The sequence below is a fragment of the Parasteatoda tepidariorum genome, chromosome 9 (assembly GCF_982258835.1).
Source record: "Parasteatoda tepidariorum strain Cologne lab strain chromosome 9, Ptep-v5.0, whole genome shotgun sequence".
Lineage (NCBI taxonomy): Eukaryota > Metazoa > Arthropoda > Arachnida > Araneae > Theridiidae > Parasteatoda > Parasteatoda tepidariorum.
The window spans coordinates 47,983,700-48,008,746 of NC_141763.1; the positions used below are offsets into that span (position 1 = coordinate 47,983,700).

The 25,047-nt window shown below is 28.8% G+C and overlaps 1 protein-coding gene across 1 annotated transcript in view; it reads right to left on the reverse strand.

Moving 5' to 3' along the window:
* LOC107451127 (caskin-2) overlaps window positions 1-17,154 on the reverse strand; it is a 351,713-nt gene extending 334,559 nt beyond the window's left edge. Inside the window, exon 1 of the mRNA XM_016067122.4 lies at window positions 16,608-17,154. Within this exon, the coding sequence (XP_015922608.1) occupies window positions 16,608-16,719 (112 nt within the window). The 5' untranslated portion in view covers window positions 16,720-17,154. The remainder of the gene's footprint in view (window positions 1-16,607) is intronic.
* Window positions 17,155-25,047: the final 7,893 nt, after the last annotated feature.

A 25,047-nucleotide genomic window follows, 5' to 3' on the forward strand; every position in this document is an offset into this window, starting at 1 on the left:
TTACTTTTATTGCGGATTCCTTCACACTTCGGCCATGAAACCTTCTTAACTCTAATCCACTAGACCAGGAATTGATGCCTACTTTTTCATATAATAAAGATGTTATAGATGAACTAAATATATTTAATCTAAATTACTCTAAACATAGTTGGGAGATTAAAAAGTAAATAAGAAGAAAAAGAAAGAAAGAAACTTATCAAAATTTCATCTACCTCAAAAGTTAACTTTTACTATTATTTAGTTAAAAAACGAAATTTGCTACTATTTCTGTTATAGCATCTGGTAAACGGAGTTGGAATCTTAAAATCATATCCATAATATTTACTTTTCAAATAAGCATCCTTCTCATTTATTCGTTAAAATTCATAAGAAATTAATTTTATTGCTAAAACTAAGCCATTGACATGAACAGAACTTGCAAAATTAAATGGTATAATATGGTACTCTGATAAAGACTGAATAAAACCAGTAACTTACTGTACAAAGCACAGCAGCCAAACTATTATTTTTTCAAATTTTTAATGTTCTTTTCCACAGTTCAAGTTAAAAGACTTCAGGAAGCACTTTTGGAATGCGGGCCATAAATTGCGCGTAGATGCACTACACCCAAATAATATAGTACATGTATGCCAATCAACTGTTTACTCTGCCATAAAAACGTTAGAAGTTTTTTTAAATCAAACTTCTTACTTTTTAATAATTTTTCCTTGTAAATAAAAACTCCGACCAGCAAAGGTAAATCCAATTACATTTTGACGCAGGCAATCACTTAGTTAAGGCATACAAACAGAAAAAAATTCTTAAAATATAACTTTTCAAGAGATAAAATTGTACCAAATGTTGATGATTACGATATAAAGGCGAATAATAAAGGAGACTATCTAAAAACCAATTAAAAAGGCTGCTTGCAATAGAAGAAATTTTAATACAGTAATTAGATACAGAAATTCTGTTTTAACTTTTTTAAACGTTGAATAATGTCGTTAGCTGGAGAAAAAAAAAAATTTTTTTTCGTGTTTTAATAAAATTGTTTAGAATATTGCAGAATTGGTTCCTTTAAATTAATCAACAAATAAAAAAATCTTTTATAAATATATCTATATATAACAAAGATAAATAATTATGTCATTTTAAGAAATACTTTCCTTAAATATATCTATTCTCTTGAGATATAAGTTCATTTAAACTCGGAAATAGAACAAAGAGATCCATTTTCCTTGGATTGCAATTAAAAGTTTATTACTGAAATCTAGGCCTGAATTTTGAACGAAAAAAAATCATTTAAATGTAATCACTTTATTCATTTATTTATTGTGAAGGTTTATTGCTCCAATTAGAAATTTCGAAACGGAAAATAGTGATTTCGGCTATAGGAAGAGGAGTTCGTCAACTAGTTTCTATCGTCTAGTTAATGACGTGTCACGGTTGATAAAATATAGTTTATTTATTTATTTTAAGTTTTGTTGACTATATAATTATGACTAGATAAATGTTTTTCTTTTATTTTTTGTTTCTTTTTTTATATTTTGTTTTCATGAGATGTTAGAAATGTTATTGAATTAAGAGCTTATTATTCATCAAATTTAAAACTAAACTCACGAGACTTATAGCACTTTCACGAAGTGTAAAATAACCATTTATGAAATAAACCTGATTGGACAGTACAGCCACAATGGGCTTATTAATTAATGAGATTTTAATTATTCCTCTGTGTTATTGAAATGCAAATTGAATGATCATCTACACTATTTTGTTGCTGAGATATTACTATTTTTATCACGCATAGTTTTATTTAATTAAGATTTAATTTTAATTCTTTTTAACTGTTTTTATGTCTGATAAAAATAATAAATACTGGTTTGATATATAGTTTTAATAAAAAAGGTTCTTCGAATACAAGAACTGACTCATATACTAAAAATAGTATTATTCCAATTAGCTGTTTGCCCAAGTTAACTATTAGCTGTTTGTCCATATAAAGAATATGATATAATAAATAAATTCAATCGTAGAATTTATGGATGCATTATTAGTATTCATTTAAGAAGAAATGAGGGCATAACTTTGGTCATCGATTTTTACAAATTAAGCTAGAAAAAAGGGAAATTGATTTAATAATAATCGAACGTAATTGTTACACTAAAAGTTACTTTCTTAAAAATGATACATAGCGTGATTGTAAACCACAGCCAGATATGATGCCAAGATAAGAAAGTATTACGAGTCTTTTGATACGAAAAATCGTGCCAAAACACCTGTTTTTGATTTCTTATGACAAACGAAAATCAAGTTTTGGATTAACGTATGCACGCACCGTTATCACGCACCAGTTGCGGTTAGATTTCTGCAAGCATGTGAATGAGATGCAATATTGAAAAATCAATTGTAATAGTTGTCTTTGTTGTAAAAATGTTTTTAATTTCGTGAAACTAACGAATTTTTTTTTCAGTATTCCACAAATTTATTAATTTTTTGTTAAAAAAAATATTAACACATTTGTAATATTTAAAAAAAATACTACCATAAAAAATAGCGTGCAAATTTTTCGATACCTTCTACATAGGCTTAGCTTAACTCGTTATTAAAGTTGTTGCCAATTCGAACAGTATTAGGGTTAAAGGTATCGATGTTATGGTAAAACTCTAAACCATTTATTTAGCGAGAGGAGAGAAAGACGAATCTATTAGCACAGGCAAATTGGTTTAGCAAGACTACATTTTGTTTCTAGTTAATATCTCTAATGGAAGAAAAAAAATATTTTGATAAGAGCGAACTTGAACAATAAATGATTTCGACGAACGGTCTAAATTCCTCTAGACATCATAGTACATCACAATCTTCAATTTAAAAGTATCAAATTGCATGTTTCGATATGCAATTATATCAAGAAATAATTCCTTTGCCATCTTACCAACGGAATTCTAAAGAACAATCATCATTTTAAAGCTTAGAACAGTCATCAACAAATTAAGCAATTTACGTTGTTTCATCAATCTTGACCACCAGAACTTTTACTATACGAAAAATTATACTATGTTTTATTAATAAGTTGTCACGGTGACATCTCCTGTAAAACGTACTTTTAAAAAACCATTAACCCAGAGCGCAAACTATAATTCACTTCTGTCCCTATAAAATGAAAGACACATGAGGGTTGCATAATTTAGCAGATGCGATTTGGCAACAAGGGCGGTACCAGCAATTTGTCATCGTCACTCAAGCCTCTTTCCCACGAGTCCCATTTTCACTGGCCCTTTCCAACATGTCCTCAGTTCTTGGGGTGATGAGCGTTGCCATTTGGAAATGATGAATACTATTCCCAACGGAAAATGCATTTTGCATCATTCTTTAAGACCAAAAAAGAAGAAAGAAGGTAGAGGAAGGACTGTGAACCCATCTTTCTTCTTGTTTATTTACATTTCGCTCTTGAGAAAGGCATCAACCATCATCCTCGATTACGATTAAGGTCATCATCGTTCGACGATGTTATTGCAGGAGAGCTGCGATGTTATAATTCGCCGCTTTTGAGAGGGTGTCATTTAAAAGCGTTTAGTGTTGTTGTTTATCTTTAATTTATGCGGCAAAGGGGGAGAAGATTCTGTTTATTTATATCTTCCCAAGCTATCTGGGTTAGTTAAATTCAGTACTGATAAAGCATAAATGTTTAAGCGCAATGATAATAAAAGGAATGTTAGATTAAGGTTTAAAGTTCAAAGCAGTTAAGTAAGTTTAATTACCACAAATGATTTGCAAGAAAAACATCAAAAGTGGGAAAATGTTAATGTCGATAAACAGCTCACAAAATAAGTTGGGAATGCGAGAACAAGATTGCTTATTTCAAACAAATAATTAAAAAGTAGGTATTTTAGGTTTTTGTCGCGTAATATCTAAATTAGTCTCGTGATTTCATGTGTATCAACATAGCTCGTAAGATCCATATTAGTCTCGTGATCTCATTATCTATCTAGTAACACGTCTTGTAATATCCATATTAGTCTCGTGATCTCATATCTATCTAGTAACACATCTCGTAATATCTATATTAGTCTCGTGAGCTCTTATCTATCTATAGTAACACATCTCGTAATATCCATATTAGACTCGTGATCTCATATCTATCTAGTAACGCATCTCGTAATATCCATATTAGTCTCGTGATCTCATATCCATCTAGTAACACATCTCATAATATCTATATTAGTCTCGTGATATCCTCTCTATCTAGTAACACGTCTCGTAATATCTATATAAGTCTCGAGATATTATATCTATCTAGTAACACATCTTGTAATATCCATATTAGTCTCGTGATCTCATATCTATCTAGTAACATATCTCGTAACATCTAACGGTAATATCTATGATGCTTTTTATGTCACAAAATTTTTTTCGAAACCAAGAACTGACCTTTTAAAAAGATCTGCTCCAGCACACAGACCTAAAAATCACTTAACAACAGTGCAAAGCATATATTCTAGGCTTTTATACCGCAAAAAAAGTAACATTATTTACCAAACTTGAATCAAAAGGATTTTTCCGAGACCAGGGTTTGTACTAAATCTGATAAGACAAAAGAAGGCATCCTTAAAAATTTTGGGGATGCTAAAGTCTTATGAGGTTTGTAACCAACAATGTAAGCAAGTTACTGTTTACGTTCCAATTTCGTCTACCTTGTAACATTGTTTAATAGTAAGTAGGTACGTAAGTACAATAAAAATTTAACAATATTACATTTATAATCCGATCCATTATAAAATTAATATAATAAATTAATCTAAATTATAGTTTGACTTTCGAAAGATAGAAAAAAAAATTAACACTCTTTTTTGTCACAAGTATTAATTTATCTAATAAAATTTTTATACCAATTCAGTAAAAACTCATTAAAATTGTCAATTCCCACCCAGACAAGAGGGACGAACTTCTATTAATAGTACTGTACTACAGTATTACAAAGGAATTCAGCTTGTTCAACGGAATATGTTTCGAATTTCAAAGGAAGAGTTTTTCTCTTTCAAGGTCAAAGAACATCCCCTATCCACACGTGCATCAGGAAAGAAGGGAGAGGTTTTTCCTCCCTTGGACAGACGGTGTGACAGATGTCCACGACATAATGACGAGATTTACATTCTGAATAGGCTTTCAGTCAAGCAGAACATGTCCAATAGTCACAAGCCTACACACCATCAAGATTTCTTTGTTAGAACGTTTATTCAAAATATTCATAAATGTTGCATAAATATTTATGCCCTTCTTATACATTTAAATTCGTGAACGAGAAGTAAAAAATTATCAAATTTGAATTTTAAGTTTATATAATACAATCGCTTAAAAATAAGTTTTAGTAAAGAAAAGAAATGATAATGGAATCTGCAACTTCCGGTCGCCATGGCTCCCTAAAAAATCGTAACTGGCACTCAAATCTATAGAAAATGTGATCTATGAAAATAATCATTTTAATAACTGACACAAAAAATTTTTTTTTTAAATTCCTCCACTAATTTTCCGTGTAGAACATTTTATACCGTTCAATTAAATGCATTTCTATATATTTAGATATAACTCAATATTTTAAATAAATAAAAAAATTCTTTTACTAATGCATAAATTCTTTTCTTTTTATACATAAATTTTTTTGTTGAATGATTATTTTTCGCTTAAAATATTCACGAATGCTACATAAATTCATAGAATTTGATTTAAAATTTCACTCGCTTCAAAAAATTACAAATTGGAAATAACAGTTGATATATTTCCGACGCTCAAAAAATAGGCGATTATTTTGAAGACTTGCATGAGAAGAAACAAAAGTGATTTGAACTAAAAACGCTAAGTTGGAAATGAAACATGGGAACATAGAGCTAAAACAAAGCTAGAAAAAACCGCAATAGCCGAGATAGGAAAAAGATTAAAAACAGAACAGAAAAAAACCACAGTGGCCGTAAGGGGAATCAGCATTGAAATGAATAAAACAAGATTCCAGGGCATCAAGATGAGCTGATGTGACAGGGGTGGAAATCCCTCCCCCCGTTTTTATTTGAAATCACTTTTGTTTCTTCTCATTCACGTCTGAAAAATTCTTTGAAAATAGGTGCCTATTTTTTGAGCGTCGGAAACATATCAACTGTTATTTTCAATTTTTTTTAAAGTGTAGTTTTTAATCGAGTAATATCTTACTGCCTCAGTTTATTGGTATTATTTATTTAACAAATTTATATTATTTTTTATGGTAAAACATACGATAACGTACACTTACTTTGACAAACATATAACGTCATTTCTGAGAGTTACTTTTTTTATCTAAATATTTAGTAAATTATTGAATAAATCCTTATTTTTAAAATGGTGAAATTATTTTTAAAAAAAACGAAACCTTAGAAAATGTCCATGACATGAATACTGCTCAATTACATAAAATAAATACTTATCAACAATGTCTACAACTAATGGAAGAAAAAGTAAGTCTAGCTCAGAATCTAACAAAGAATACTAACGCCTCCCATCTTAAATAAAAGTGTAAGCTCATTTTTTATGATTAAATAAAACAACAATACACTTTTCTCTTTCTATAAAACAGCTTTTTTTTTTTTTACGTCACTTCTTTAACTGTCTCATAAAGAAACGCAAGAACAAGGACCATTATTATCAAGTAAATATTTTCACACTGAAAACCACCCACTTTTCTTCCCTCTCCAAAACCAACACGAATTGTCCAATCCACCATATTTATCTTGCAAACGATAATAATAAAACAAAAAGAAAAAATTATATCTAGGACAATCGATTATCCTGTATTTTTTTTTCTCTCGTTTTCCATGTAAGAAGATGTAACTAAGAGTAGCAACATTTTCCTCCCATCAGTTTTTCCTTTTTTTTTTTTTAGTTTATTATAAAGGTAAGGAAATAGAATGAAAAGAAGAAAAAAAACGTAAGACCCTCGAACACCTTACGATCAATTTTAAGTCCTGTTGCCAAACTTTAAGACTAAAAAGAGAAATAGAATAAAACAGAAAACAACGCTCGGCTCGTTCTACGTTAGCAAAAAAGGAAAATAAACAATAATAATAAAGCGCAAAGAAAACTAGAGGTATTTTGTAACAAGAAAATTTCAGAAGGCTGTTGCGTTCATTTATTTTTATGTTGTTGGAAGAAAAAGAAAGAACAAAAAGAAAGAATAAAAAAATAATACGTTGTAGACTTAATTTGATATAGGATGGGAAGTAATGTTAAGCATTTTTTGAGCACTTTCTTGCACGCATTATGGCTATTATGAGTATCCATTAGATATTTCAGTTTAGGAGGTTCTATATAGTTCTCGTTTTTAATAACTTTCGCCAAAGGGAGCCATAAATCAAATGCTACACGAGCAACTGTTACTTAGGCTCGCCATATGGCAGTGCCAAATGCGTGAAATGAAAGTTTGAATCGCCAGCGATGCATACTGAAATTAGAAACGTTGAATAAATAAATATTCCAACACTTCAAAAATACTAGTAATAAATATTCATAAAGTCCACCGGGTTTACTTTGAATCGTTTGCATATTTTTATGATTACAACATCTAATATTATATCTTTTATGCAGTAAAATGAATTTTTTGTTTCGAAATAAAATGGTAAACAAAAAATTTATATTTTATATACGAAAATAAGATAAGTATTTTCTTTTCTACAGAATGATCGATAGTATAACTAAACAAGACATAAATATTTTTCACTTATTTCAGGGTTGGCAGGTTTTTGACATGTGACAGTTTTTGACAGTTTAAACCATGGTTTAAACCGTCACGTCAAAAACCTCACTGTCAAAAATGTCGAAAATGTCAAAAACCTATATTCATATGTTAAATTTAATTAATACATAAAATTTATATATCTTTTAAAGGATAGTGTTTCTAAATATGTTCTAGAAAAAATAAATTTAAAATTTTGAAGAAACACTTATATTTTGAATAGTAACCAAAATCTTGTACTTTTGAAAACTCACATCTTTTGTAATATTATGTATTCATTTTCATGTGTTATTGAAAATCTGCAGTGATATTATTAAGAAATTTATTTATAACCAAATTTAGTGTATAGTATAGATTATACTAAAAATTAGATATTTTTAAAGATAAACATTAGCAGTTTTGTACATTAGCAGTTTTGTACATTTTGTACATCTTCTTTTAAAGAAAAATCTTTTTAATATTCTTTTAAATCTTCTTAATAATCTTTTTAACATAAGACAATACAAATTTAAGTGCTTTCTGTTAAATACACAGAGTAGTTAGTGTCGATTTACAGTATATTCAGCCTATTCATTTAGTATGCTGAAAATTTAGTTTATCCAAATACTTGTGAATTTCATTTTGCTGAATACGATATAGCTTTGTTGGATATCTAAATATTCAGCTGTTGAATAATTACTTCTTGCTTTCAAGATATGCATTATTTGTATTCTTAATACAAGTGGAGAAAAAAAAAATTAAGAGATAAAAATTGTTTTAAAATGATAAGTGCAATAATTATAAATAAATATAATAAACAATATGAATTATATTTATCATTATTCATAAATATAACTACTTTTAAATTCAAATTAACATACTGGATAATAAAGATATTCGGTATAACATTAAAAAAAAATTTTTATACACTTGTATCTTATATCAAGTTTGTATTTATACAACATAACTTGTAAGTTCCTTATAAATATTAGTTATATGTTCCTTATATGTCAAAAATGCATAGTAATAAACTTTTAATTTTCATAAGTATCAAAAAGAAAAAAAAAACATTTTTTTAAATATAAATATTTAAAAAAATTTTGTGCAAAATTTTTCTGCACATGCATTTGAATATAAATTTCTGAGATTTTAAATCTGTTATTTTACCTTAATTTTAATTAAAAAATATTTTAAAACCTGCTGATTACCTATAGTATAATTAATTTCAATATAATGCATGGCAACTGTTGGTAGTTTTGAAGTTTATATATTTTCTTGGCAAACTTCAGTTTTTGACATTTTTGACGGTTTAAACCAGTATTATACCCTTGTCATGTCAAAAACCACTTTTTGACGTCAAAAACCCAACCCTGACTTATTTTCCGTGTTGATAACATAAAAACTAATATACGATTATTTAATGATAGCAAAATAGCATCAGTTGACGATATGAAACATTTTCTAAAAATTAAATTTTCGTTTTAGAAGAAAATACGATTTTATAAAATTAACAATAGAATTTTTACACTTAAAGACAGATATATACCAAATAAAATTATAAATCGTTTCTTACTTCCGTAATATAATGAAATGTCTTAAAATTGAGAAAAAAAGTTCCTTACCATTTTCATTATTAACTAAAATGCAAAAAGAAATACATTGCGAAAAATTTCATTTTTTAATACACAAAATTGGGGCGTTGTGTAATAATTTTATTCTGATACACATACGCATTAACATTTAATGAGATTGATAGGGATTTATAATCCCTAACAATATGGATTTACAATCCCTAACTATAGGGATTTATCAACTCACGCGTTGACTATGTCATCGGAGTGACAAAATCAAGCTATCGAAATATCAAAATTTAAATGGAGTTTTCTTTTTTATAAACAGGAAATCATGGAAGAAATTGTATAATATTTAAGGAAATTAAGGTATGAATATGTATTATAAATGTTATGTAGCAGCCAAATGAATGGTTGTCTAAATCATGGCGATGTTTTGAAGAACGCAAACGATTTAGAATATGTTAACAGTATTTAATGGAAAGAAACCGTTTGCCTTAAAAAACGAAAACGATTTAAAAAGTATTTTCTCTTTCAGTAAGTTATTGTGATTCTGCGAATAAACTCTTTCTGTGAGAGAATTTGAGAAAAATCTACTCTTAATTTTCTGTATCAATAATTGCAGAATTGGTTTAATTTTGTTTTTATGATTATGTAAAAATAAGATCTTGTTTTTGTGAAAAAAATGCAGAAAAATATTTTTCGAAATCTAAATAAAAATTGTTTTCCTGGACGATGCTTTCATCGATCACAAATAAACAATCAATATTTATTGATTCCAGTGGCAAATATAAATTAAAAAATGCAATTAATTTTGGATAGCACTTACCGTAAATCATTAATAGGGGATATTCTAACTTTTTGGAGGGGAGAGTTGTTTTAAAAAAATTGTGAAAATTCTACTCAGAATTTGCAAAAATTAGGTCCTGGTTTTCTGAAAAACCAAAAAAGCTGGTAGTCTGTCCAGGCTTTTTGTGGAAGAGCCAGGCTATTAGAGCCAGGAAGAGGATTTGTGAAAAATCTACTCTTAATTTTCTGAATCAATAACTGCAGAATTGGTTTAATTTTGTTTTTATGATTAAGTAAAAATAAGATCTTGTTTTTGGGAAAAATTTTTTAAAAAATATATGTTTTTCAAACAGTTTTAGTTTCAAAATTATGAATTTAAGACAAAATTGGCTCAATTTTCCAAAAGAAGATTTTAGTGAAAAATTAATATTAAAAATGAAAAATAAAGTGAAAAGCAGTGATTTTGAAAATCGTCCGTTTCTTCTTATTTTTTATTTTATTTTATAAAATACACTCTTTTTACTACTCTTTGCTAATTTGCTTAAATTCGAACATTTATAAAACAGGTATAAGAAATAAAAAACCAACACGAAATATGCGTAAATGTACTTTGAAATGGAAAGATTGTACGTGAAGCTATGCTTTATAGTGTTAAAAAATTGAAAGAGTTTCATTTAAAATGGCGAAAGTAACTAATCTTCAAGTGTAAATAAGATGAGAGTAAAAAACGTTAACGGCGCTCTGAAGCTAAAATAGAAAACGTTAAAGCAAAGAGCACTTTAGTTTTTATCGTATTACGTTTATTTGAAATGAAATAACAGCTATGAAATCTTAATGGCTATTTTTCCCAAATCTAACCACGAAATTGAGGAAAGAAAAAAAAAAGAACATTCACGCCATTTTTAAAAGAACGCACATGGTAAGAACGAATGTTGCCAGATGCCTTTCTTAAACGATTTGATTGTTGCCAAAATGCTGGTTGTAATTTCACACTTAAATGTGCAATCTGGAGATATAAAGTGAATTGCGCTTAGCTACCGTATACTGTATTAATTTCTCACACCTTTTATTTTAATTATTCATTTATTTTGTAAAATAAATAAAGTGACTTTTGAAACACATTCTTCTTTCTTGTCTACGTCTTTTACTTAAATTAGATTTAGTATTTGTTTATGTATTTTGTTGTAAACTTTGTTTTGTGTACCTGGGAACTTCGATGTGTGCAAGTCTGATGCGGAATTCGTCTCTACCAGCCATCGCTGGGATTCGAACCCGGTTCACCTCATTGGAAGGCGAACGCTCTATTCCCTGAGCCTCAAATATTAGAAAATTTTCCTATGTGCACAATCAAAACATCAAATTTAATCTAAAAGTTAAAATTTTAACACTAAAGGAATGAATCTAAGGAATGTTGTCGCTTAATTAGTATGCTTAGAAATGCATTTCTACAGGAATAACCAAAATCAGTAGAAATCTTGAATAATAAATCAGATCTAAGTAAATGTTAGCTAATAAATATGAAAACGAAATAAGATTACGAATCCTGACGTATACTAATTAAAAGGGCTATAGCTCACATTTGAACTTGGGAAATTTTCTCGGAGGAATTAATTCTTCAATAATTAATTCACCTTTCACTACACGCTGCCAATAAATAACTCAAACGAAAATAAATTTGAATAATCTTGACGAATTGAAAATCTATTCCATCGGACACTTAACAGAGAGCACCAAAAATTACCCAAACTACAACATTTTCGGGGGAAATTAGTCGGATTTTACTAACATTTTAAATATGTGCTTACGACCGCGCCAAGGAAATTAATTACACTCATCATTTATCGTGGAGTTCATTAGTTGACACGGTAAAATGAGTTCTGTAAAATCTAGACTTTAATTTTCTTCCAAGGTTGTAAATATTTTGTAAGAATGAGAAAAGAGAGGAAGTTGGTGATGTAACGATTGGGATTCTAATTGAGATGGTAATAAAGCTGAAAGAATGAGAGTTAATAAAATCTTAAATTCAACATTTTATTTAATCTCAACAGGTGATCTTAACATTTATGTGACGAAGCAAAAGTATGTGATTCCGCTTCTAAGTTTGAACAAAACTTTACTTAAATACCAAAGTAATATGTACATATATATTTGATTAAATTAATAAAATATTAGAAAGCACACTAATTTGCGGATATTATCGTGTGAGTTGACGACGAAATTACATATTTTTGTTATTTTGCTTTCTGGCTTTTCTAAAATATTTTTTCTTGCTTTCTTTGTATTTTTTCTTATTTTAAGGGTTCTATATACTTGCAGCTTATGCGCATAATGCGCCTAACTTATGCCTATTAAAGAGTTTATAATTTTTTGGCGTAGTTTAAGTGTGTCTTTTTAAGTGTGTCTTTTTTGTCTCTTTCACCAACAAAAACAAATAAATAAAAAAGAAATTCGAGTTCTTAAATTAAAAAAAAAAAGTATTTTTAAAATACATATGTTGCCACTTAATGTGAATATTAGCTAGCTAGATACATTAAAATGCCACAAAAATTGTTTCAATTCTAAATTTACCAAGGTGACCTACAAAGTAAAGTAGTTTATTTACACACTATATTACCTACTAAAGTAAAAAATAAGATGTTTGCAAAAAAAAAAAAAAAAAAACAGAAACATTTCTTTACACTGAAATTAACATAATGTTATTTATTGTTCGCTATTTATAAAGTTAGTGCAATCAAACAATCAACAAATTAGTTGAATCAATCGTAGATCACTTTAAAAACATAATTGAATATTAAAAAGAATCAAACAGTTTCAAATATTATTACATTTAAAGTAATTAATATAATACCATTCATTTATTTTTCGGTGTCCAAAGATTCAAGTCAATACAATCTAACAACAAATTATTTAACTTTCACTATACGGAAACCGTTATTGCACACATTATCTAGGTAAATTGCGGAAAATTCCGCTCTTAAACGGATCTACTAATTCACAGATTATCAATTTACACCAGGTAAATTCTGTACTTAAGCGGATCACCTAAGTTAATCTGCAAATTAGCTAATTAATGTACATATTAACGGCTTTTAAGCTTCAGCGTCAATATAAACTATCTTGATAGAAAAAAATTGCTGGTGAATTTGCTGTTCACTGCCTTCTAACCAAATATTAATTGGTAGAAGCGACATAGTTAGCAAAAAAGAAACTATTCATTACTGTTTTCTTTATAACAAAAAACTAAAAAAAAGGGACAAAATACTGGAGTTAGAATATTAAAATTCCAAATTGTAGAAGTAACTACAATTTGTTTTAATCTTTAAAAATTTCTTTTTTAGAAAAATTTTCTTTAACGAAAATATATTAAATACAAATGTAGTTTAAAGGAATTAAAACGTTAAAGACGTAAACATTTGTTTTAAACCTTTAAACATTTCAATTTTTTTTTTTAGGAAAATTTTCTTTAACGAAAATTTGTTAAAAACAAATATAGTTCAAGGGATTCAAAAGGTGCATTTGCTTTAACCTTTAAACATTTCTATTTTTTTTTTATCATTATTGTTTTATTAAGAAAATTTTCTTTAACGAAAATATATTAAATACAAATGTAGTTTAAAGGAATTAAAACGTTAAAGACGTAAACATTTGTTTTAAACTTTTAAATTTTTTTTTTTTTAGGAAAATTTTCTTTAACGAAAATTTGTTAAAAACAAATATAGTTCAAGGGATTCAAAAGGTGCATTTGCTTTAACCTTTAAACATTTCTAATTTTTTTTTTTATCATTATTGTTTTATTAAGAAAATATTCTTTAACGAAAATATGTTAAAAACAAATGTAGTTCAAGGGATTAAAAAAAGTTAAAAAACGTAAGCATGAATAATAGACAGAGGAAAAATAAACATCTTACATCCTAAAAAAAAAAAAAAAAAAAAACTTAAAACCTGATCGTTTCATTTTATTAAAATCGCAGTATAAAAAAAAAATTGTTTTTTATTAATATGTTTAAAAACTAAAAGATTACATAAATTTCAAGACAATAATAAATAAAATGTAAATAATGTAAACAAAAATACTAAAAAAATTAAAGAAAAACTATTATTTTATTTCAATAGAAAACATTAGAAAATGAATTGAACTGGTTTTGGAAATTCTACTAACGAAATATCAAATATCTCTTCCCATTTAAACAAGAACTAAAACTTGAATGCTGAGAGAAAAAAAAAAGAAAACTTAGCAAAAAAAAAAAAACCCGAAAAAAAATCTAGACAAAATAAAAACCGGTGTCACAGTTCACAGTCGCGCATTGTAAAACCACTCCCTAAATATCACGCAACATATGACGTCACAAGTAAACGAAAGAGTAGAACAGGTGCATTGAGTTAAATGGAAAGTTTATCTTAGCTCAGTAGTACATCTTAAGGATAAGACTGCAGCAGTGAATGAAAAAAGAAGAAAAAAAACAATCAAATTACAGGGTTTTTTTTAAAAGAAATAAGGAAAAAAATTTTTTACAATGAGACAGTACTCGTGGACAAAAAATTCATGCAATGCATATTTATCAAGAAGAGAAAGAAAAGTAATTTAGTCTGAAGAAATGTTGATTTTGGAGAAAAAGAAGTTAACTAAATCACGTGACATTTTTAGTAAAGAGAAATTTCGAGAAAAAAATTAACTTAAAGAAATGATTTTACGAGTGAATAGTTACAAAAAAGAAAAGAAGTTGCTGAATTAGTAAGAGAAACAAAATAGGATGCCTTTTATCCCCCCCTTCTTTTTCTTTAAAATTTTCAAGAACTCTAAATAAAATTACCATACAAAACGAAATGCGTCAAGACAAAGATCCAATGGTTTTAAATGCTTTGTGAAACATATCTAATTTGGTACTTAAATTATCCAATAAATCGAAAAAAATGAGAATTAAGTTTTTTTTTTTTAACATTAATTTAAATTGAGATTGAAAAACTTTGCAATCTAGTCGAAATTAAATAGAAAAATCACATTTAATACCAAACATACCAACACTTAACAATAAAATACAACAAACCGGTCAAATAAATTTTGTCCTTTCACCGGTTACACTATGTTTAGTGTTAACTAGTATAAGAAATTTTATACCTAATTTTATTTTACTTCAATGTTTGACACTGAAATTATAACATTAAAGTTTTAAAATGTAAAGATAACAAATTTAAGGTGTCAAAAATTTAAAATTGAGTGACCCCTACCTATTTTTGAGAAAAGTTTCCTTACCTAAAAATTTTGCGGTTTTTAATACAATAATATTGTTATAGAACCAGCCACAAATTACACAGTGAATGAGGAAAGAAAAGATATCTTTTAACATCGCAATTTTTTTGTATAATCATCTTTTTTTTTTTATATGCAACCATTTTCATAATTCATAATAAACATATTAGAAGGAAAATATTCGTTAATAAAGATAAATTTACTAAAATAACACTTAAATCTGCGATTACTGTTAATATTAGATTACTTCCAATTAAAGATTTTGTATAAATGAAAGAAAGAAAAGAATTTTTTAATAGTGAACAAAATCAGAACGTGTACGACGAAAAAAAAAAAAAAATCTTTCAATCGATTTTTTACATTAATTGGAAAATTTCTAACAGTTAAAAATGTAACGAGTTATTTATTGCATCGCGCTGTTAGATATTTTCGTATTAATATTTGAAGAAAGAAATTCAACGAGCATATCATAGTTTTCAAAGAAAACTGAGTTATATATACGGTGGTATAATTACAATAAAAAAGGTCCAAAACAGAAATAAAAAGTTAAAAAGACAGTACTGTAAACAAGTCTTCAATTAAAATTTGCATCGCCAAGTACCATCATTTCTATATCGGTTAAACCCAACAACTATACATAACTGATAAATTGACAATATACTTGTAAATAGTACCGAAACGGCAGTTATTTTAACTTTTCCATTTGATTTTTATGTGCTATTCCTTAATTTAACAAATATATTTTTAACGAAAACAACGATCTAACAAAGGGAATACTATAATATTATAAAAAAAATAGAGCTAACTTTGCGATGGAGAAGAAAAATAATCTCTGAAGTATACATAAAAAAGACAATCACTGCAGAAATATAGAATCAAATTATTTATTAAATAAAGTTATTTTCTTATTACATAATTATCAGCAAAATAAACAACCGCATAACTGAAAAATAAGGATGTTTGTTTATAGTATCGAAAAGGCTGCCTAAATTTTTTTTATTAGGTTGTCCTCGATCGCAACAAATATAAATAATTAATGATATCATAACAAACCTAAAGCACAAAGTAAAAAAACGTAAGATTGCTTCAGTGCTACAAAATCAAATATATTACATAAAATCATTATCCCGGCATATAAATAATCAGTTAAATAAAAAAACCGCATAACTGAATATTTAGCGATATTTGTTTATAGTATCTAAACGGCTGGGGGTATATTAAACTTTTTATTTCTTCTTTATAAGTTGTCTTTTACCAAAACAAATATAAATTTAACTTAAACACTTACTTGGTTTTGAAGATTTATATTTAGCCAGCAATCGAGTCACTCCGCGTACATCTTCGGCTTTAACAGCCAATAACAAATCCGTTTCTTTACCCATATTTGACAATGACAACATACTGTCGCAGACACACAAATCAACTTCAAAATTGCACGTAATCGGACGAAGGCTTTAAATCCATCGGACGATGTTCAAAAAACGAGAAGAAAAATAAAATAAAAAATCTTCGCGCACAACACTTCTTGTAGTCAGTGAACTTGTTCCCCTAGACTTAGAACAACCAGTTTCAGATGCTGTTTACTTCGTATTTAATCCACAATTTATTTCCTGAATTGATTTTGGTGGAAAATATTCATAAAAGGCTCAGGTAATCCAAGATCAGATACCGAAAAATAAATCGTTTGATTTTTTTGATCACGACGCTGTTTTTACCGTGACAGGTAAAAAAGCCATCGCGAGTGATGTTTAACAGCGTAGCCCTCACATTCACTCAGTGTCAAAACTCTGACTGATGTTATTGTTGGCTTCGCCGATCTCGCATCGTGCGATTTTGAATTCCAAGCGCATGCGCAAGGAACGCCAATAAGAAAATAGCGTCGTTTTTTCCGCGGGCTCTGATGTTTTCCTCCTCAGTTAAGATCTTTTTCTTCTTCTTTCTTTTCATCTCCTCAGAAATATTTAAGAATTCTTTTAAATTATTCCAGCAAAAGGTTATTTTTATTCACATAAATAACATGTTTAATAATAATACTTAGTAGCGCATTTATTTATTTTAAACATCTTAGAGAAGAAATAAATAGTTTTCTGACTTTTGAGCCCATAGGGTAAAAAGAAGAAGAAGAAAAACATTACATTGCGAAAAGAGGAAAAACCAATAAGATAAACAAAGTAAATGAACAATAAACAAGAAACAAACTTTATAAAATTACATTAAATACACAAACATTTACACAATCATCACAAACATTTTCTTCTTAAATAAAGGAAATCTGAATTAAATGTACAGTTTAATTACATAAGATCCGGATATATTTTTTGTTCTAAATTTAAATAAATAAATAAACAAGCAAAAAAAAAGGACAGTTTGAGAAAAAAATAAACCAAAGAAAAAAAACGGGGAAATTAAGAAAAGAGAGGAAGGAAAATTATAGGGTATAGATTTTGTTTTTTAGAACTACAGATGATTAAAAATATTTTTGTTTAATTTCTGATGCTTCTTCTCAAATCTTTCAAGAGCAGAAAAATCTTTGATGTGTCCCCCACCTAACCCTGTATTGGTAATTTAAGAAGTTAAGAGGCCTCTCTGTTACAAGCAAATTAAGCAAATTTTATTGTTTATTTTTTTAGCGAGACAGTTGAATGTATGAAAATTCTGAAAAGGTTCTTTATTATTATAATTATTATCAAGGAATTATTTTTATAGATATATCAAAGAACTGTAAAAATCAATTTTTTCAAAGCAATACAAAACGAAATGGCACATTACTCCTCTGAAGAATTTTTTTAATCTTTTTTTAGCGAGATAATTGAAGAAAGGAAAATTCTGACTAAGTCCCTTATGTGAACTGTAAAAATCTAATTCTCCAAGGCAATGCAAAACAAAATGGTGCATTTCGTCCATGAACATTTTTCCTTACCAAACCAACAGCTTTTAAAAAAAAATTTACATTTTAGATTAGAAACAAAATTGCTATTGGTTTAGTTGCAAATAACTGCAGAAGTACGCGTACCTAATTTTAAAGAAATGGCAAATGTAAAAACAAAAAATTATTTCCTGGAAAAAAAAATTTCCTAAAATTTATTTATAAAAAATAGCTTTGCTATAAAATGGTGCAGTTCTATACACTTTTGCTGAAGGATTAATTTTAATTACATAGTTTAAACATGGAATTACGAAGTTAATGGATTGAAATTTGTTCGACTTATGAGTTCAAACGATATGAAAATGAAGCATATGAAGTTATCACGTACGCAATGAGCAATTTGAGTACAAAATTCACAATTTGAAAACTACGATATTTGTCTTGCTAATAAAAATTGAGATAGAACGTTTTTAAGGTAGTTGGGTACTTGTAAAAAATAATGTAAAAAAAACAATTTTTCAGTATCTTAAAGTTGCGTAATCCCTTGAAAACCTTAGAATCGTTGAATTTGTCATTGATAATTAAAATCCCTTGTCTCAAACTATTTAATTGTCCTCTATTTATTTTCCTTCTGTATCTTCGCGTTTTCTTATTTTTCAGTTTAAATTCCGAAGTGTCAACAGATCCTTACTTTCCCTCATTAATTACACAAAAGCAGAGTTTCCGAACTTTTATCAACATTGAAGTAGTTTATAAAATTAAGAAACTTCCAACCATCGTTAAACTTTCTTCATTTAAATCTACCGTTTAAACTTTCTTAAATTGATCGCCTATCTGTTAATGAGCGTTTTTTAAATCAATAGTATTTTGTTTCACTGCTCCAGTATCTATTAAAAGTAGCGCAACAGTTATTTTTAAAACACGCGTTCCGATGCTACATTCCAAAAATAACTCTTTTGAGAAACTATTTCAATTCAATTAGACAGATTTAACCATGGAAGATTTTCGTGGTATTCCTCCCCATGCAACCCAAACGTGGGTTAGTTTCATCAAGAAGCCATCCTTAAAGGTTAGTTTGCCCCAATGCTTGATCCAGGAGTTTACATTCCTTTAAGATTGGGTTCAAAATTATAAGGCTACGGAGTGGCTTATTTATACTCTCAAATTCAGAATTCGACTGTTCAATGTCGGTATTTAAATTTAATAAAACACGGCAAATTCGTTCGAATTCCAGCTGTGGCAGGTTGATGCGAAATCTGCTCCCAGCTCGCACCGACCATAGTGCGGACGTAAAATATCTTCGGTGGTAGACGGATTATGGGTTAGAATCCTCTGGACGTCGGGTTAACAGTGGGTGGGTTTCGTGGTTTTTCTTTCTATGTACTCAAATGCAGGTTAGTTAAATCTAAAAGTCCTCCGCGAAGACTAGTTCGTCCCAATGATTGATCCAGGAGCTTCTTTGTCTTTTGGGTTGGGTTCAAAATTACAAGATGTAAACTCAGAATTGGCTGTTCTATGTTGGTTATAAATTAAAATACGACATATTTTAGAATCTTGGTGTAAGGGTTATTTTTGATAATAAAATAAAAACTTCAACAGTTCTGATCTTTATTTGTTCATAAAATATCAACAAGGAAATTAGAAAACAATGAAAATTATGTTAGCATCATTTTCAGTGTTAAATGTAAGTAAGAGGTCTTTCAAGAATAATAAAAATTTTGCGAAAGAAAAAAAAAGTAGAAAATAATAATTCTCAATTTTTCGCAACAGCCTGGAAAAGCTTTACTTCAGGGATTTTATTCCTAAGGCTCATCTTTTCATTTTCCTTTTCTCACTTCCCCCTCTCTAACTCTCTGCTCTATTTTTATCGTTTTGTTTTTGAAATGCTCATCTTCCTTTCTGTTTTTCCTGTGCAGTTGATTGTTCTTCATTCATTTTTCTGTGTGCATTTTTCTCCCATTGTATTTTTATCTGCCTGATGAAGCGAAGTCTGTTTTTATGAAGCGAGTATTTTTATTTTCTTATTTAAATACTAAGTTGTCCTAAAAAATAGACATTCTGTAATCTGAACTTGGTTTCCGTGATTACGAATTTCACTACAAGATGGCGCTGCAAATAAGAAAAAATAGTAAAATTTATTTTTCACTGCACGTGAGATCGATAAATTTTCCTTAGTTAATAGCGCCATCTATTGGCGAATTTGTAACCTAACTTAAAAATGTTATGAAATAATTAGATTGGTTTCCAAAGCAATTCCTTTCGTTTCTTCCTTAATTTATTTTTGGAACACCTGGTAGGCGATAAGTTACTCATTAAACACTGTGCATGGATCAAACTCTATGAGTATAACATAATATGATGCATATTTCTAAAAATGTCATACATGTGAAAATTTGCTATCGTTTTATTAAGTGCATTCTTCCTGTGGTCAAAACAAGTCAAAGCGCATTATAACATTTTAATTTTAAAGAGAACACAATACATAATAAAATATATTCGTAACTCTCTGAAATATAGTGTGATCCAAAATTAAATAGGGCTATAGTATCTCCGTAGGAGAAAATATATGTGGTCGTTGAATTTTACACCTCATATTTCAGTTCATATATTATATTATATTATATTATATTATATTATATTATATTATATTATATTATATTATATTATATTATATTATATTATATTATATTATATTATATTATATTATATTATATTACATTATATTACATTATATTATATTATATTATATTATATTATATTATATTATATTATATTATATTATATTATATTATATTATATTATATTATATTATATTATATTTATATATGTTTATTTATTTATAAACTGATTCACCCGATAATTAATTCACTCGCCTTTTTACTGATTGGATGGAGAATTAATGCGAGCATTGACTGTATCGCTGATAAACTCATTCTTTGGTTTATCGATTTAATAATACGCCGATTTTCTGAATCCCTTATTCAGTATTTCCCCTATCGCTCTTTTTCTATTTTCTTAACATGATAACAACGTACCATTCTAAATAAAATGCTTTTAAATTTTTTTTAAAAAAAGTAGTCTTAAAAGTAACTACAATTCAAACAAACATGTCCAACATCGACAATTGTCTAAAAAACTATAGCAAAAGGGATACGATTGTCATAGTAACAGAAAATCTAAAAAGACTTAATTAAGAAAAGCTTACTAAGATACATTTATTTATCTATAAAAACATGTAAGTTTGTTTCTTAACCTCTGAATTACCTGAGTGGAATTATTTGACCATCTTCTATTTGAAACAAAAAAAGAAAAAAAAAAATGCTTAGAGTTTAAAACGGTTATGCCGATGTTTAAGATATGATTACATTAACAAAATTTCGCAATATTTAACTAGCAACACCAACTCTTTTTCATCGAAACGTGAACCTCGCGACGAAAATAGTTTAAATTAGAATTGAAACAGTACTTTTAGCCTAAAAAGACAGAAGCGCTAAGCAGGGATTGAGAAAAGAGTTACTTATAAAATTCCATTGTGTCAGCGATTCGATTCCTTTGATCGCCTTTGACAACGTGAAGAAAGTAAAAGTGATCTTCACTTTCGTGTAAAAGTGAAGATCACTTTTACACGAAATGAAAATGTGTTTTGCCATTAGAAATTTTCGAAAATCTGTCTCTGTAACAGTAATATTAACAGTCAGGCCGGGTAACTTTCCTTAGTATTATTCTAGAGTACATGCATTGTAATAAAATACGAAATTCCACAAAATTTTAAATAAATTTTTTAAATTTTATGCAATATTTCTTATTATTTTCTCGAACTATATAATTTTTTTGTAAGCTGTTTAATGTGCTGGCAAAGTCAGGTTACCATCACCGTGTATGTATTCCAAACTGCAAAAAATGGGAAAGAATAGTTTTAAAAAAATGAACAATTAAAAACCAACTTAAGTTGTTATTGTTATTGACCAAACAGTTCATCAAATGTTTCAAACCCAGCAAAAACATTTCTGCATTTCTTTGGAGTAAGATGTAAGCAAGATAAGACTTCGACGTGACGACTAAATATGTCACCATCATTAGAGAATCTTATGTACTTAGCAATCATTACTCATATTCCATCTGAAGAGGAATCTGGCATCATCACGCTTTCGCAGACGATTTATTTCCTGGCGTTCCACGGAGGACAGAAATGAATTCTAATGTCTTTCTATCTATATTGAAAAGTAATCTTGACGCTAGCGTTGGTAGAATAATACAGAGAATTGTCATAAAGATCAGTTAGGATTTCCAGACAAATGATGACAGCAACGTCGTTTTCAAAGTCGCTAGATTGAACCAAATAATTGAAATATACGTGTCATTACTGTTGGGGATAAATTAATGATTATTCATATGAAAAGGGCATTTAATGAGTCATGATGTGTTTAATGTTAATTTGATAACTGAGTTTGAGATTAAATGACAAACTGCCGAGAGACAAATATAAATTAATATCATATCTGGATTTGATCAGTGTGAATAAAAATGTTTAAAACTATAACAATAAGCTCATCGTACATGTATGCTGCAAGTGAGGAAACATTGTTACTGTTTGAAAATTATCTAGAACAGCTGAAACTCATTAGTTGACTAACTTTTTTTTTACTACTTAGGAAGAAATTACATAAGTTAACAATGTGCTTTATCATAATATCAAGTGCTATATTGCAAAGTGTAAAATGACTACCAGATGTTCCAAAAATGAAAGACAATTTGAAAAATCAATTTAAGAGAGCAGGAAGGAAATAGAAATGAGCGGTTTTATGCGTTCTGCTTCGAACGAAAGCTAGAAAATTTATTCCCATAAGCTCCGCAATCAGTTGCAAATTTAGCAAACAAATGGAGGTGTTAACTAAAAAAACTAATTTAGAAAAAGAAATCAGCTTTTTTTTTTCTACTGCAAAAAACTTCTGATTTGTTGTTGTTGTTGTTCATTTAAGTCGCACTAGAGCTGCACAATGGGCTATTGGCGACGGTCTAGGAAACATCCCTGAGGATGATCCGAAGACATGCCATCACAATTTTGATCCTCTGCGGAGGGGATGGCACCCCCGCTTCGGTAGCCCGACGACCTGCACGCGAAGTCGAGCACTTTACGGTAGAACAGTTTAACGAGAACCAATACCGCACACCCTCGGTCCCTACACAAGTGAAAACTTCTGAAGATAATTAATTTACACTTTCAAGAGAGTATGGGAAAGTACTTTTCTGTTTTGTTTTGTTAGAATTATATTGGCATGTAAGAAAATAAACATTTACACAAATTATATTTTATTAAATATTACCTCCCGAATTTTCAGATTTTGTAACTCCATACGGGGATTGAGAACCTCCCTTTTAGCTACTATCCTAACTCCAATTACGATTTACGAGATACTGAGTTACGATTTCATCGCGCTCGGCTCTTTAACATTTCTTATAAGTTTTAAGTTAAACCTTAAGTTTTGTAATTGGCTCCCTGCTCCACCTGGAGGGAAAAAAAAGCGAATGAGAAAAAAAAAGTGCAAACAAGTGTCTCGTCAAAATAAAACTATTTCTGATTACAGCAAACACGCAGCACATTTATATATGACTTGAAATATAGCTTACCATTTACTTATACTATTTGGAGAACACCAAGTTCGCTCGTTTTTTATTTAGTAATCGACTCTTTGCATTAAAATGGAAAAAGATAGACACCATGAACTTTAAAATCAGGTTCAATTTGCTCGTAAACTTTTCTTTTCTGGAAAAGTAAATCATTTTTAACATCCCATATAGAGTCCTAAAAATATCCAGCTAACACAAGCATTAATATGAAAACAATACAACGAGATCAAGAAATTTTTTGTTTTGTTTTATTTCAAGCTATATACTAGCCCTAACGGGATTTGCAATTAATTTTTGCATTGTTGGTGTGTAATTGATGTTTTAAATAAATGTTGTTCCATAAAAAGTGTCTCTTCGCATTTATTCGTTTTTCAATCATAGCCATCTTTGCTGTGGCAGCCATCTTGGTTGAATAACGAGCTTAAAAACTTGAGAACGTTCTTCAAGAGCGTTGCCACCACTTTAAGAAATATCTCATCTTAAGCTGGCTTAAATCTGTTAGTGGAAACGGGTCATTATCGATTATTAGTTGATCAAATTCAGTGCATATTTCTCAAGCTGGCATAAGCATGGAGACAAAATTTACTTCACTTTTGATTTTTACAAAAATTTAAAATTAGAGATTTTTTACTCGTAGTTCTATTTAATCAGCTTTTTCCGCTTTTCAGACAAATTCAGCCACAAACTAGTTAAAAAAAATATAGGTTTCAAGATTTCGGGTGCATAAAAAATGGAAGTCACGCTTTTAGTTTATTCTGATGAAGGACAAAAATGGAAAACCCACGATAACTATAAGCCAGACGTGAGCCACAGTAGAATAGTAACTCGCTCGCAGACTGCGTTCAAACGTATTAAAAAAACCAAATCAGATCTGAAATTGATTTCAGACGCCAAGTACTTCAAGCCGCCAAATTTTCCACATTTGATGATGACTATGAAAGGAGAATACGGAAATACGCCGCGAACTATTGTGACGCGTAGTACCGGCGAGGAATTGTCACAAACCAAAAAACTTAATGAAGATGTTAATAAGTACATGCATTTTGCTAAACAGGATCCAAAATTTCAAGAATCATCAGCAGAGAAATACCACGCAACTCAAAAGAAAAAAGAAGAGCTCTTGCTTGAGCACGCTGAAGAGAAAGTTGAAAAGACAGATGTTACAAAAATCAAAGAAGAAAAGAAAGATGATTGAAGTGGCGGTTGGTTTGAAGCCTGTATGACTAAGTCTATA